This window comes from Ursus arctos, unplaced genomic scaffold (assembly GCF_023065955.2).
Source record: "Ursus arctos isolate Adak ecotype North America unplaced genomic scaffold, UrsArc2.0 scaffold_2, whole genome shotgun sequence".
NCBI classification, from domain to species: domain Eukaryota; kingdom Metazoa; phylum Chordata; class Mammalia; order Carnivora; family Ursidae; genus Ursus; species Ursus arctos.
The window spans coordinates 91,184,498-91,196,750 of NW_026622874.1; the positions used below are offsets into that span (position 1 = coordinate 91,184,498).

A 12,253-nucleotide genomic window follows, 5' to 3' on the forward strand; every position below is an offset into this window, starting at 1 on the left:
CGTTCTCTGTCCAGTTTATACCTCCACTGGCTCTGGGCCCCGCACTCCCCACAACCCGAGCCAAGCCAGCAGACGCTGGGCTCACAACCTGCGGTGTCTTTAGGCCTCGCTATGTTCAGAAGGTATCATTTTACACGTTCAGAGATGGTACAGAGAGGCTGTGATGCGGGGTCACGGCGAATGGAAGGCCCAGGGGCGGCCGCAGGGCCCCCTGACTCCTGGTCCAAGCTCCTTATCAGAAGCTTCAAGCAGCTGGGAAGTGAGATGCTACAAACTTGCTTTGAACTTGCCCGAGGGCCAAAGCTAGGCCGGCCAGCAGGTCACAGTGTGGGACTGTCTTTGAGGATGCGATTTCCTACCCGACAAACAGCCTTATTCTACTGAAAGAGAACTTCCCAACGTCCAAGAAATCGCTCTGAACTTTATAGGACGGTATGATGGGAAGTTTAAAAAGAGAACATTGCTTTAATTGCCCTGTTTTCCTTGGGCCGACTGATTCAGTGTCGTGGAGGCCTAGTGGGGTCTTCGGCGTGGATCCACGACCCCACGGTCTCGAGCTCCCCGTCCCCCAACCACAGAGCCAAATCCCATCCCACGCGGCTTCTTATGCTACAAACGTACGTAACATCAACAGTCACATCTGATTTCCTCTCCTCCACCTTGATTGAGGCAGGAGGAGGATAAACAGGGAACGCGGTTGCGAATACCCATCCAAAATGGTAATTATTGCATCATTATATTCGCTACTTTACTTGTCATGTAGCATTAGAAGGGTAACAAGATCACTGTCAGTCAAAGGCGGTGGAGATAATCAGAGCGTCTATAGGTTAGCAGGAAATCAAATTGGTGCTAGTCCCCATCCATGCTGGCATGCGGAACATAATTAGAGGGAAAATATGCAAAGGTGGAGATGAAGAGAGCCCCAGGGACTCAATACCATGACTGATTTGAGAGTCTGACTCTTCTGCGTCCTGACACCGCAGAGGGCCGTGCACGGCGCCCGTGGGCGCGAGGCAGTGAGGGCTGCCAGGCTCGGCACATCAGGACGCCCCAGAGCGTGAGCATCTGCAGGGTCCCGAGAATGGCCCGATTTGGGAAAACAGTGTGTGTCGTGTTTTCCAATCCACTCTTCGAGTTCTGTTCTCCGGTCTGGGAGGCGGGTGTTAACGGGAAAGCAGAGCCGAGGGAAGTGGGGTACTATTGCTCTGCCCACCATCGGCTTTCTGGGCCTGGTCCCTCGACCAGCACGGTCTTCCCGTGTTCCCCACCTCTTCCCGAACGTTCCCTCCCCCCGCCCCCGTGGGGGAGTCCACGGAGCTCCCCGGCCACCAACGCCGAGCCCGTGTTGCTGGTCACTTCTGCGTCTAAGCCCCAGCCAGCAGCTGCCCGCATCCCGCTAACCTGGGCCGCTTCCGTGCCTTCCCAGAAAGAGAACAAAGACCAATCCAAACAAGTCTCGTCCAAACAGCAATTTCATGAGGTCGACACAAGAAAAAATGAACAGTTTTTTACATCTTGAGAAAACAAAACAGATCTCAGAGGACGAGGTGGGGGAGTGGGAAGCGTGTGCAAACTGAGGAGGAAGAGGCCAGGTCATTCCACGAGACACAGAGAAAAGTAGAGACAGGAAGAAAATACCAGGAGGGTCTGAAGTCACATACGACTGACCGAGTCCACAGATTGAAACGCCAAGCAACGAGCGAGCAAAGACCGTTGTCAAAAGCCCGAAATGAGCTGTCATCAGTGTGGATGAAGGGTATGCGGAGCTCTGAGGAGGGCCCGGGCCCCCCCTGCACACATCACCTGCAAGAGCCACAAGTCCCTTCCTGTGACTCAACAGTATCTTGCTTAGACCATCCCAGAAATTTGAAAAAAAAAAAAAAAAAAAGAAAAGAAAAAGAGAAGAACATCAGATGCACAACTGATCACAACTGATGGGTCAGGGCGCAAAGGTTTACAGAAACGAACCGGCGGGTGGCTAACCGCGTTAGGGGGGGCCCAGCCCCCGCAGGTCAGCCTTGCGTCCTTGCTCGGGCTGGGTTCGAGGCGTTTCTTTCCACGAGCCCGGTCTTGCAAGTATGGCTTCTTCCCTACGGTAAGGATGGCCATCCCACACACACAAGCAGCTGGAGGCTTGGTTCACATCTTTTAATAACATGGCACAGTTTACATTACACAAGAAGGCTCCGCCGACGAGAGCATGCTGAGGAGTCAGTCGGTTTTCACGTGTCTTTTCACATAGGGTCTAGAAAGGACTTTATCACATACGGGATAAACAGCAAAAAGGTCTGTATAGAACAGTCTCTTTACAATACTGAAAACTACCACTACAGTTCCAGTGTTCATATCCCTCGGATTTTTTTTCTTTTTAAGTTGTTGTCTTTAAAAAAACGAAAACGAAAACCAAAACCAAAAAAAAAAAAAAACCCCAAAAAAACCAAACCAAAACAAAACAAAAAAACCACTGCACAACATCTGGAGTTCACAAAATCTGAGGCTCACAACTAAACCTTCAGTTTACTACTAAAATAGATCTCTCTGCTTATTAGAAACAATGGTCTGTAGTTAACTTTTTTTTTTCTTTTTTGCAAAAACAGGATAACAACATCAGATAGCACTTTAATATACTAGAAGACCCAATGGAACTAATTTTATTTCATACATATATTTTACAGTCCAGTAGACAAGATATATTGTATTTCTCTGCTAGTAAAGTCATATTCTCTCCAAATATGTAGACAAGAGGCTTAATGTATTATAAAAGTATTATGAGGACACATGAAGGTTGATCTGAACTTAAAACCACACGCACACGCAAGACTTTGTCTCTGCCACCGTTCACCCCCTGTGACCCCCCAGCGCGCGGGGCCAGATGGACCTGGTGTGGCTCTTCCCAGACTCTATTACCGACGGGAACACAGCGAGTCACATCGGCAAACGTGGACCTTCAACCCACCGGTTACTGAATACGGTGAAAAACATATCCATCATCTGAGAAAACGCGAAGCTTTCTTTCAGGATTTGTTTGGGTGTGATCGCATCTCATTTCCAAACGAGGAGCTGTGTACAGATAGGAAATAGGACACACGAAAAAAAACGCATGGCTCCCACAGGAGGTGTGTGAAATCACGTGACTGATGGTGACGCGATGCTGGCGGCCTGTCTGTGTCCCCTGCTTTTGGCATCTGACCACTCCCATCCTCCCCTGGCACTGGCTGCCCTGCCCTTGGTCCCCCCCCCAACCCCCACGCCCACCCCCACCACCGCGGCCCCGCAAGTGACAACTTCGAAAGCCAAGTTTTCGGCCTGGGGTCCGATTTGCAAAATAAGAGGTTTCTCTGTTTGAAAAAACAAGCAAGGAAAACAGAGTCATAGCACGTAAGTGCTTGTTCAGGGAAAATATGACCTTAAGTATGTTGTAAATGGATTTGAAAAGGCTCCTTTGAGTCAGGAGGGCTTTTGAGAGAAGCCCTAACATTCATTGCATAGTTGAAGGGTTTAGCTGTCTATAACAATATATGGGAACGCGGCCGGAGCCGACCGCGCTCGCTGATATTAAGTCTGCAAATAGCACATTTTAAGAAGTATTAATGTATTATGTTACTTACTCTTTATCTATTTACATTTGTACAAAGTAAAGCTTTCAACTTACCCTTTGCATATATGAACCATTAGCTCACGAAGCCATGTTTTACACAACTATGTACACGGCCTTCCCTTCCCATCCGAAGGAGCTCGGCACGCCGGGCCGCGCGCTGCTGCTTCCCCCCCTCCGTCATCACCGCGTCGCTGTGTCTTGTCATCTTCGCTGTTTTGGTTCAAATCAAAAAAAGTTTTATATGTGAAACCAAAAGAGTTAGGGACATGAGAACATAGGACTTGGCTAAAAGATCTGAAAAATTTCAACATATAATATACAAAAAACATTTCAAAATCTGCACTGAGTCTATACATTTTTTACAAGGGGAGGAGGCGGGGGCGCGCGGCCCCCAGTCCGTGGTAGCAGTCCGCTCGCTCGCTCTCCCCCTCCCTCTCTCAGGTCCGCCGTCCTGTTGGCGTAGAGCGGCTCCTTCCTCTCTCGTGTCCCGCTCTCCTTACCGAGCTTCGATGTCCTTCAGAGTGTGGGAAGGCGGCCTCTCCCTCATCTCTGCCGACAGAGGAGTAGTCCTGCGGGGGGACACGGGGCGGCCCCCCAGCGTGGAGATGAGCGGCGGGGGCGCGCTCAGCGCTGCCGTCGGAGGGGTCTTGTTGAGCAGTCCGTTCTGGTGGCCCGCCGTGGGGCTGATCCGGGGGTAGTGCATGCTGGGGAGCCCCGGGGTGATGAGGCTGGGGTGCGGCAGGTGTCCGTCCAGGGAGGCGGGGTGCACCGAGTGCAGCCGCGTGTGCTCGTAATCCTCTCTGAGCATGTGCAAACGCTCCCGCTCGTCCAGGTGCGCCCCGCGCTCGTGCTCCCGCCGAGGGTCCACGGACAGGGGGTGGTGGTGGTGGTGGTGGTGGTGGTGGTTGTAGTCGTGAGGCTCCCTGTCCCTGAAGGAGCGATCGGCTTCGTACAGCCGGGGCGTCGAGAGACGGTGCAGAGGGTCGTTCCTCAGCAGGAAGTCCCTGCCCAGCGGGTCCCTCCGGTGAATGTCAAGTTCTCGGTAGGGATCCCTCAGAGGGTCCCGTATGGGGTCCCAGTGGAAAGAAGGGTACGGGAAGCGCTCTCCGCCCGGGATGGGACTGATGCCCATGAAAGGGGTCATCATGCGAGTCCTGTCCAGGCTGCTGATGCTGTTCATGGGGTGAATGCCCGTCACCCCCACCGTCATGGGCATCGACGCCAGGGGCCCCGGGTGCACACCGGACGAGGAGTTTGGAGGAGGCGCCTCCGAAGACCGGTGGGTCTGCGGGGCCTCCGGAGGCAGATCGTGGTCTTCTTTGCGCTCCTCCTTCACCTTGACCTCTGAGCTCTTCTTGGGGTTCTCGTAGGCCGGCTCGCTCTTGCGCGCCTCGGCCTCGCGGCTCGAGGTGCTGTTGGGCCTGGCGCTCTCCACGACGGGGGTCCGCACGTAGGGCGACGGCACCCGGGCCAGCTGCTTGGCCTCTTCGCCCACGGCTCGCCCCTCGTGGCCGTGGCCGTCCTTCTCGGGCAGGTGGCCCTCCTTCGCCTTGTGCTCGTCGGCGGTCAGGTCCTTGCGGGATTCCGAGTGGTCTCTCTCCCTCTCTTTGGATTTGTCTTTCTCGCGAGCCTCAGTGTTCAAATGACCCCTGATCTGTTCAGTGGAGCTACGGTTATGTCCCAGGGTGCTCACCGGGAGGATAGGTGCTGGTGAAGGGTGGCTGGAGTGTCTTTTCTCAACGCTTTCCCTGAGGAAGAGAGAGGGAAACAGAGAAGCAAATGAAACGGGCCGGCCGGCCTGGCGCAGGGCTGCCGATGAAATGGTGGTGTGAGAAGGACAGGCTCGGGTCTGCTTCCCGTGGTCACGGAGGCCGCCAGATGTGCCCTGCAGATCCAGCCACCTCATCCTACTCACCTCGATTTTAGAGGAAGCTTTGCGGGGGTGAAGTGCTAGGGATGACGGGGGTGGGAGGGCCTAAGGGGAAAGAATTCTCTCCATATGTGAGATTCGCCTGCCTCCAGCAAGACCACAGACGAAGAGCTTTCGGCAAGTGGACGTGGACCAACGTGGTCAGTAACGGTGACGCGACAATACAGCCCGCCTGTCTGCAGTCCTAGGATCACAGCGTTAAGAGCTAGGTGGGCTCGAGCAGCCCGAACGCGAAGACAACCCTCCTTCCAGCTCTGCGATACCGAGCCAGAGGGAGGAAGGGTCTCGTGTGAACGTGCCAGGAGCTTCAATCTCCTGACACCAGGAAGAGTGACCCGTCTCAGGGTAAAGGACGCAGATTCAGGGCCTCCTCCGGGATGCAGCACGTGAGGGGGCTCTGAAGTTCGGGGCTTCGTGGGCTGCGAACAGTGCTTCTGCCTCAGGAAGGACAAGAAGGCCATAATCGGAGGAGAAGACGGAGGAAAGCCAGTAGGAAAAGAGGGGTCCCCAGGCTGCAGGGGACAAATGGAGAACAAAATTTTAAGAGCATCCGGGAATGGAAATGTGGAAGAAGAAACTTAGGGACCTGTGTGGGATGGGGGCTGAAGCGTCTGGGGCAGAAGATCCCGAGTGCGGAAGGACAACAAGGCAGACGGCGGGAGGGAAGACAGGACCGGGCACACCGGGCCGAGGTGAGGAGCGAGGCGCCTCGTTGGCTCGGCAGCTCACAACGCGAGAGAATCAAGGACGGTGCCCCTACAGATCTGGTTTCTAGCCAACACGCAAGGCTAAGAGGGGCGTCTTCAAAAGGTAAGAATAAAAAAGAGTGGGTTTTATTAAGTTTCCGGACTGGAATCCAAAGGCCATTTTGACTCCGTCAAGAAAGATGTGAAAAGGTCTGCGGCCACACCGTCTTCTCGTCTTGGACGGAGTGCCCAAAGAGAGCTCCCGGCCCAGGCTAGGCCCGCCTCACATGATGACACGCCGTAATGGTCCTCCCACTGGCTAAGAGAGTTTTAACATACTGTCTGGAAGGAAAAATGTGTCTTTCTCTTTTATAAGAGAGCAATCAGTTAGAAGGATGACCTACAAGGAATACATACTAATCTGACACATTTAGAGTCTGCGAAGTGGAGTTCTTTTAAATCTCGAGTGAGCGTGTGCGTGCACACAGACGCCCCATACACAGAAAGAGGAATGGAAGACTGGGATCATATTTGAAACCTAAGCACCCAAAGGAGCGTGTTATTAGGGATTTTCTGTCAAACATATCTTGTCTTTCCCCCGCTTAGCAGTTTGTTCAAAAGGAAAATCGCCTACAGAAAGAAAACAGAAAGGGACGCTCGCTTAAGAACGCCTAGGACATTCTTCGGTGAAAACACGCTAAGCCATTTTCCTTTTAGGCGATTCCTTTTATAGGCATGGGTTACCAAGTACAGAGCTAAAAAAACGGTTAGTCAAATTAATTAACCCACTGGCGAAACAGAACCCGCACGAGAAACGCTGGCCGATGTGCTTCCGCACCTAGGTTCGCCAAATTTTATCCGTCCTCTGTGAGCCCAGGATTGGAGTTTGAACAAAATCTGAGAAAAATATGATGAGACAATGCAAACGTGAATTTTCTAGAAGCAAACAAAAAGAAAGAGAGAGGGAGAGAGAGAGAGGAAAAAAAAAACCTACGGATGATTTAATGGACTGCACGAACTTGAAAGCAAATATGGTACTGATTCATGCTGTGTGTGTTCGGCCCAGAGCTCCAGCTCGCTGTCTCGGAGAGAAAGATTTCTGTTCGGACATACTATCGCTCGCGGGGACTTCGGAGGGTCTACGGGCGGGTCTGGGTCTGGGTCGGGTCGTTCTGGCTGCGCTGCGGTCATAGCCTACGGTGCTGGCGGGGCACTATGGGGCCGAGGGGGTGCGCTCGGGGCCTGCGGGGCCGGCCCGGGCCGAGCGCGGAGCGGAGGCCACACGGCCAGCCGGAGCACGAGGCTGGGACGGGGCGGGGGGACGGCCGTCCTGGGCACACGGCGGGCTTCCCCAGTGGGACTCGAGAACGGGTTCTTTCCGTACCTTTCTTTGTCATCTTTACTAACAGATGAGTCTCGTTTATCTACATCTCTATCTCTGTCATGAGCTGCAGCGGACGCGCTACGCTCCAGCTCCCCTGGCTTCAGCCAGGGCGGAGGGGTCGGGAACGACGGAGGCGTTCGGTGTAGCCGGTTCCAGGGTTCGTGAGGGTTGCTAAAGTTCTGCACACTGGGGCCATCCTTGTGGCCGAACATTGAGTTGGGTGCTGAAATGGTGAAGTGGAGAACAAAAAGGTTTAAGAGAAATTATATAATCTGCCGTAATGAAGGTACTTACCAAAAAACTTTTAACAGCACTCAGAGTTAAAATGAATACATATTATGGGGAGCTGGAAAAGGAAAGGAGATTAACAGATGCATTAGAGGAGCGCTTGTCCTACACTCGAGAGGTAGCTCACAGCTTTTGTGCTTTAACCAAAGGCGACGGGGCGGGGGGGGGGTGGATTCAAGAGGACAGGGACCAGACAGGTGTCAAGAGCATTGAATCGAACACGTCTGGTGCATGCAAAAGTCCTCAGCATGCAGAAGGGGGTATCTCGTGGGGTGACTCGGATGAACAAGGCTCACTGAAGAGGCACGTTCAAGCTCATCCTCGACCCACAACCCCGCTAACGGGACCGCCACTCTTCCCACAGCGTTAGCAGATGGAAACAGGTGTCATCAAGCCCGGAGGGGGCCTTGACCTAAGCAGACAGGTAAGGTCTCTGCGCGGGACGGAACCGCCTGGAGACCATGGTCTATGGACGGCATGAAAGAAAATGGGTTGAGTATTCAGTGACTCAAAAATGAGCAGGTGTTAGACCTCTTTCCCCACTCGAGGTACTTTTTAGTAGAAAATGACATGATCCTCCCAGATTATGGCGAGTACGAGATGCTGCCCACTCGGGGCCAGCCTCAGCCTGGTACTGTTTCCCTGCTATTTTTGGTTGAGTTTTCTCAGTGCCACGAATGCCCAAGGTGAGGTGAATGGAACAGTGGGTTCCCCTCCACTGGGAGCTGTAGCTACAGTCCTGGGGGGGTAGGGATGGAATATGGCTGAAGACTGAGCCTAAGCGACTTTCTGGAGTTCAGTCAGTGACATCACCTCTCCTGACGCTCAGTAACACACAGCAACAGCGGGCTTCCCTTGCCTTCCCCGTCAAAGCACCCTCCCCCCTGGCTTCCCTGCCAACGCCTTCTTTTCCGGATATAACCTAATCTGTGTCCCACGAGGATAGTTTCCTTTTCGCTAGAAAGGTCTTGAGCCATAGACAGATCAGAGGAGATACACAGTCCAAGGCAGATTTTTAAAAAGTCAGAGGTACTCACTAACTGAAGGATTTCCCAGTCCCCCGAAGGCATTGCCACCAACCGCTGCGAGGCCAGTGAACGTAGACGGACGGTTAAAAGGCTCTGCAAAGAGATCGGGAAGAAGGAAACGGTTGCAGGACTGGGCTGAGCGAGGAGCGTGAGAGCTTCCCAGGAGTGGGAAGGCGATGTGGGACCCCTGTCCTCTCTACACTCAGACCCAATCTGTCCCTGACCGTGCAGAAGGTTTCACTGTGCGATTAGCAAACTATTCACAGGAGCTGTTTTTTCCAGAACGGTGCATTTTGCCCCACTCCTCTTGTGCCAGGTAGAGAGTATCGCTCAAGCCACAGTGTCCTAAGAGGCCCTCCTGCCCTGTCCTCCCTATGAGAGAGGAAAGTACTCTGTAGGCTCTACGAGAACCAATCAGAGGACATCTTAAGCTAAGTCCCCCAGTGACGAAATTGTGAAGGGGCATCCGTGCAGACACCCCGTGGTCGTGTGAACCGTTGCGTACACCTGCTTGTACGCTCGCAGAAGATATCCAGTAAATAGAGGCCACAAATAAAGCGTGCACCCTTGCTAGGAAAAGATGGATTCACAGTGAAACGTGAGGGGATTATGAAATAGCACGTAACGTCTCCTCGTAACATCATCTTCTCCTTCCTTCCACCTCCCGGATGCGCCCTGGGACAGGCGGTGGGAGTTCACCACCTTGCCCCAGTGGGCAGCAATGGCTCCTTCCCACTGCGCCATTGGTCACCTCAGACGGGAACACGACTGAGCACGCATCCACTACTATAAGACTGTGGTATAAGAACTGCGAAATCCTGAAGACGGGTGGCAGGCGTTCCAACTTCTCCACGAACGCCATCATCGCCCTAAGTAGTCACCGAGGTGTCTAGGACGACGGCCAACTTGCCCCGAAGTGCAGCGGGCCCGTGGCAAACCGAGGCTTTTCTGAGACACACATGTCATTTCCCATCACCGGTGGGAACTCACCCAGGTGAGCGGCAGGGTTGAGGAAGTTGCTGTGATGGGGGGGTGGCCCAAAAGGGGTCCCGGTTGGGTGTGCAGCACCTAGAAAGCCAAATATGACAGAATCAGTTCTTCCAGAAAGCCAGCTCCTGCACGCAGCTGGCTCCTAGCTGCCTAAGGGCCCCATGAGGAGGGGAGAGAATACGTTAAAACACGGATGAGGCCGAAGTCCACCCAGGCCACACAGCGGGAGACGGCATGTTTTAGGGTAGGGAGCAGAAAAGAAGGCTTGCCCTTCTTCCAAGCTGGGCTGGCCACCACCCAAGAGCAGTTATTCCTTTGGCAAGACGTGGACACACAGTATTAGAAGCATGGAGAAATATCGCAAGGGGGGGCGATTCTATAACCAGGTAAGTTAGAGGCTCAAATGCCAAGGCACAAAGTGTTAAGCAAGGTTCTTCACTGAGGGGCTTGCTGGAGCCGCCAGGACGTTCCTGGGCTCACTCGTTCTCCGAAAGGGGAACATTTGGCCACAGGATACTTTCTTCACACAACACGTTAGGGGGCAAGTCTTTCACTTTGAGAAACACTGATCTGGAAACTACATTTTATCATCCTCGGCTCAGGAGTGGCCGTCACAGAGCGGCACGTCTGGGCGGCCCGGCTCTGGGCCCTGCAGAGCCCCTTCCCAGAGAAGCGTGTTGGTTGTCACGGGCCCATCCGGAAGGCCCGGCCCTACGAGACCCATGACCGTGTGCTGCGTCAGGTTATGGGCGATGAAGTCCTCCAAGCAGCTCTCCAGCTTCGGTGCCAGGAAAAGCCCCTTTATCCCTACATTTGTGGACACCGACCAATCTGCTATCGGCCTCTATCAGCCCGCTGGGGCCCTCCGTGCCAGCTCAGTGGTCTTCTTTCCTTTGGTATCCCCATCGTCCACATCTCCTCCACTGTTTCAGATTCTGCCTTACACAACAAGGAGCCACACTGTCCTTGTCCCGGAGGAAGGCGGGAAAGGAGAGAGGGAGAGAAGGAGAGAGACAGGGTGCGTGCCTGGGAAGCAGGATGGTATTTGCAAGAGCTGAGGGCATCCGACCGGCTCGTTATGCTGCAGCCGGGAGCGGGGGAGACACGCTCTTGGGCAGCAGGCTCGGCTCCGGAGACCAGACTGGCCGGGCTCCGCTGAAGGAGCCCCCTGAGCTTGTGTCAGGCACGAATTCCCCACAGGAAGCTGGAAAGTAGCTGAACTGAACACATGGGTGTGAATTATTCACACCGGTTCAAAGTTTCACCAAATTACCATTTGGGGGCAAAATCCAATATTGCTTCTGTTGAAAAAGATGACCTTCTGGAATGGAGGCAGGGCCTCAATGAACGGACTAACAACTACTCCAGTCTCTTGCACGGAGCCCTACAAACAAGTACAGAGTCCCTCAGGAAAGCGGATTAAATGGAGGACTGCGGTCCCTCCCAACACCCTGCGACCTCAATTTTGTTCTGATCGCTGTTCCCTGCACTCCAAGGCCTTGGTGGGGCCTCGGGTGTGGAGGAAGCCACAGAGCAAGGGGGGTCTGTCACGGCCGCGGGCTCCCAGAATTGGAAGGCGCCTGAGGCGCGATCCTCTGGGCCTCGGACGGTGGCTTCGGCTCCGCCCGGGCGGTGCAGGAAGGGTGCTTCATCTCTACCAGAAGAACACAGCCCAGCGTGTCCGTTAGGTGCTGAGAGTGTTGCCAGCAGACTAAACTCCGGCCGCACACTGTGCAGTACGAGCTAATTAATGCTCCGGTGAACATCGGCGCTTCCCTCAGCCCCAGGCCCCCAGGGGCGCCTTGCGGTTCCAGAATTATTGAGGCAAAAGCGGCCAATTCATCCGCTTGGCTCAAACGGAAGCCGGGGAGAAATCTCTCTATTTCTCTCCAAAAATTGCTCTTCACAAAGCTCCGTCTCAGAGCCTAGGTGCCATGGTAACAAAGCTTTCAAACATGTCCCTAGACAGATCTGACAAACACCTGAGACCTTCGCAAATTCCATCCACCCTCAGGGGTGATTGACTTGCTGTGGCAACAAGGCCCATTATCATGACGATTTCCCCGCAACGGGGGAGTCTCCCTCCCGAATGGAAGAGGCTTAGGTCCACCAAAAACGAGTCCTGGATAAAAACCTGGGAGAGGCAGCAGGCAGGATGTGAAACTTGTTCCCTAAGGACCAGAAACAGGGAGCCCTGTGAATATTTACGTCCAGAAGAATAGACTCTACTCAGCACGGGGGCTATGCACTTCTGAAGCTCGTCCCTGGGACCAGCGCGGCACGGCCAGAGAGCTTCGGACAGGGAACCTGATACCAAAGGCAGTGTTCCTGCTTCCTGGGAGTCCTTAG

General features: G+C 53.9%; 1 protein-coding gene across 3 annotated transcripts in view; it reads right to left on the reverse strand.

Annotated features, from left to right (window-relative positions):
* Window positions 1-2,134: 2,134 nt before the first annotated feature.
* Window positions 2,135-12,253, reverse strand: part of AUTS2 (activator of transcription and developmental regulator AUTS2) — a 1,104,663-nt gene continuing 1,094,544 nt past the window's right edge. For all 3 annotated transcript variants that reach the window (XM_048224780.2, XM_026516359.4, XM_044390213.3), the window contains exons 16-19: window positions 9,905-9,982; window positions 8,924-9,007; window positions 7,599-7,821; window positions 2,135-5,346 (exon numbers count right to left, since the gene is read on the reverse strand). In XM_048224780.2, coding sequence (XP_048080737.1) covers window positions 4,095-5,346; window positions 7,599-7,821; window positions 8,924-9,007; window positions 9,905-9,982 — 1,637 coding nt within the window. In that variant the 3' untranslated portion in view covers window positions 2,135-4,094. The remainder of the gene's footprint in view (window positions 5,347-7,598; window positions 7,822-8,923; window positions 9,008-9,904; window positions 9,983-12,253) is intronic.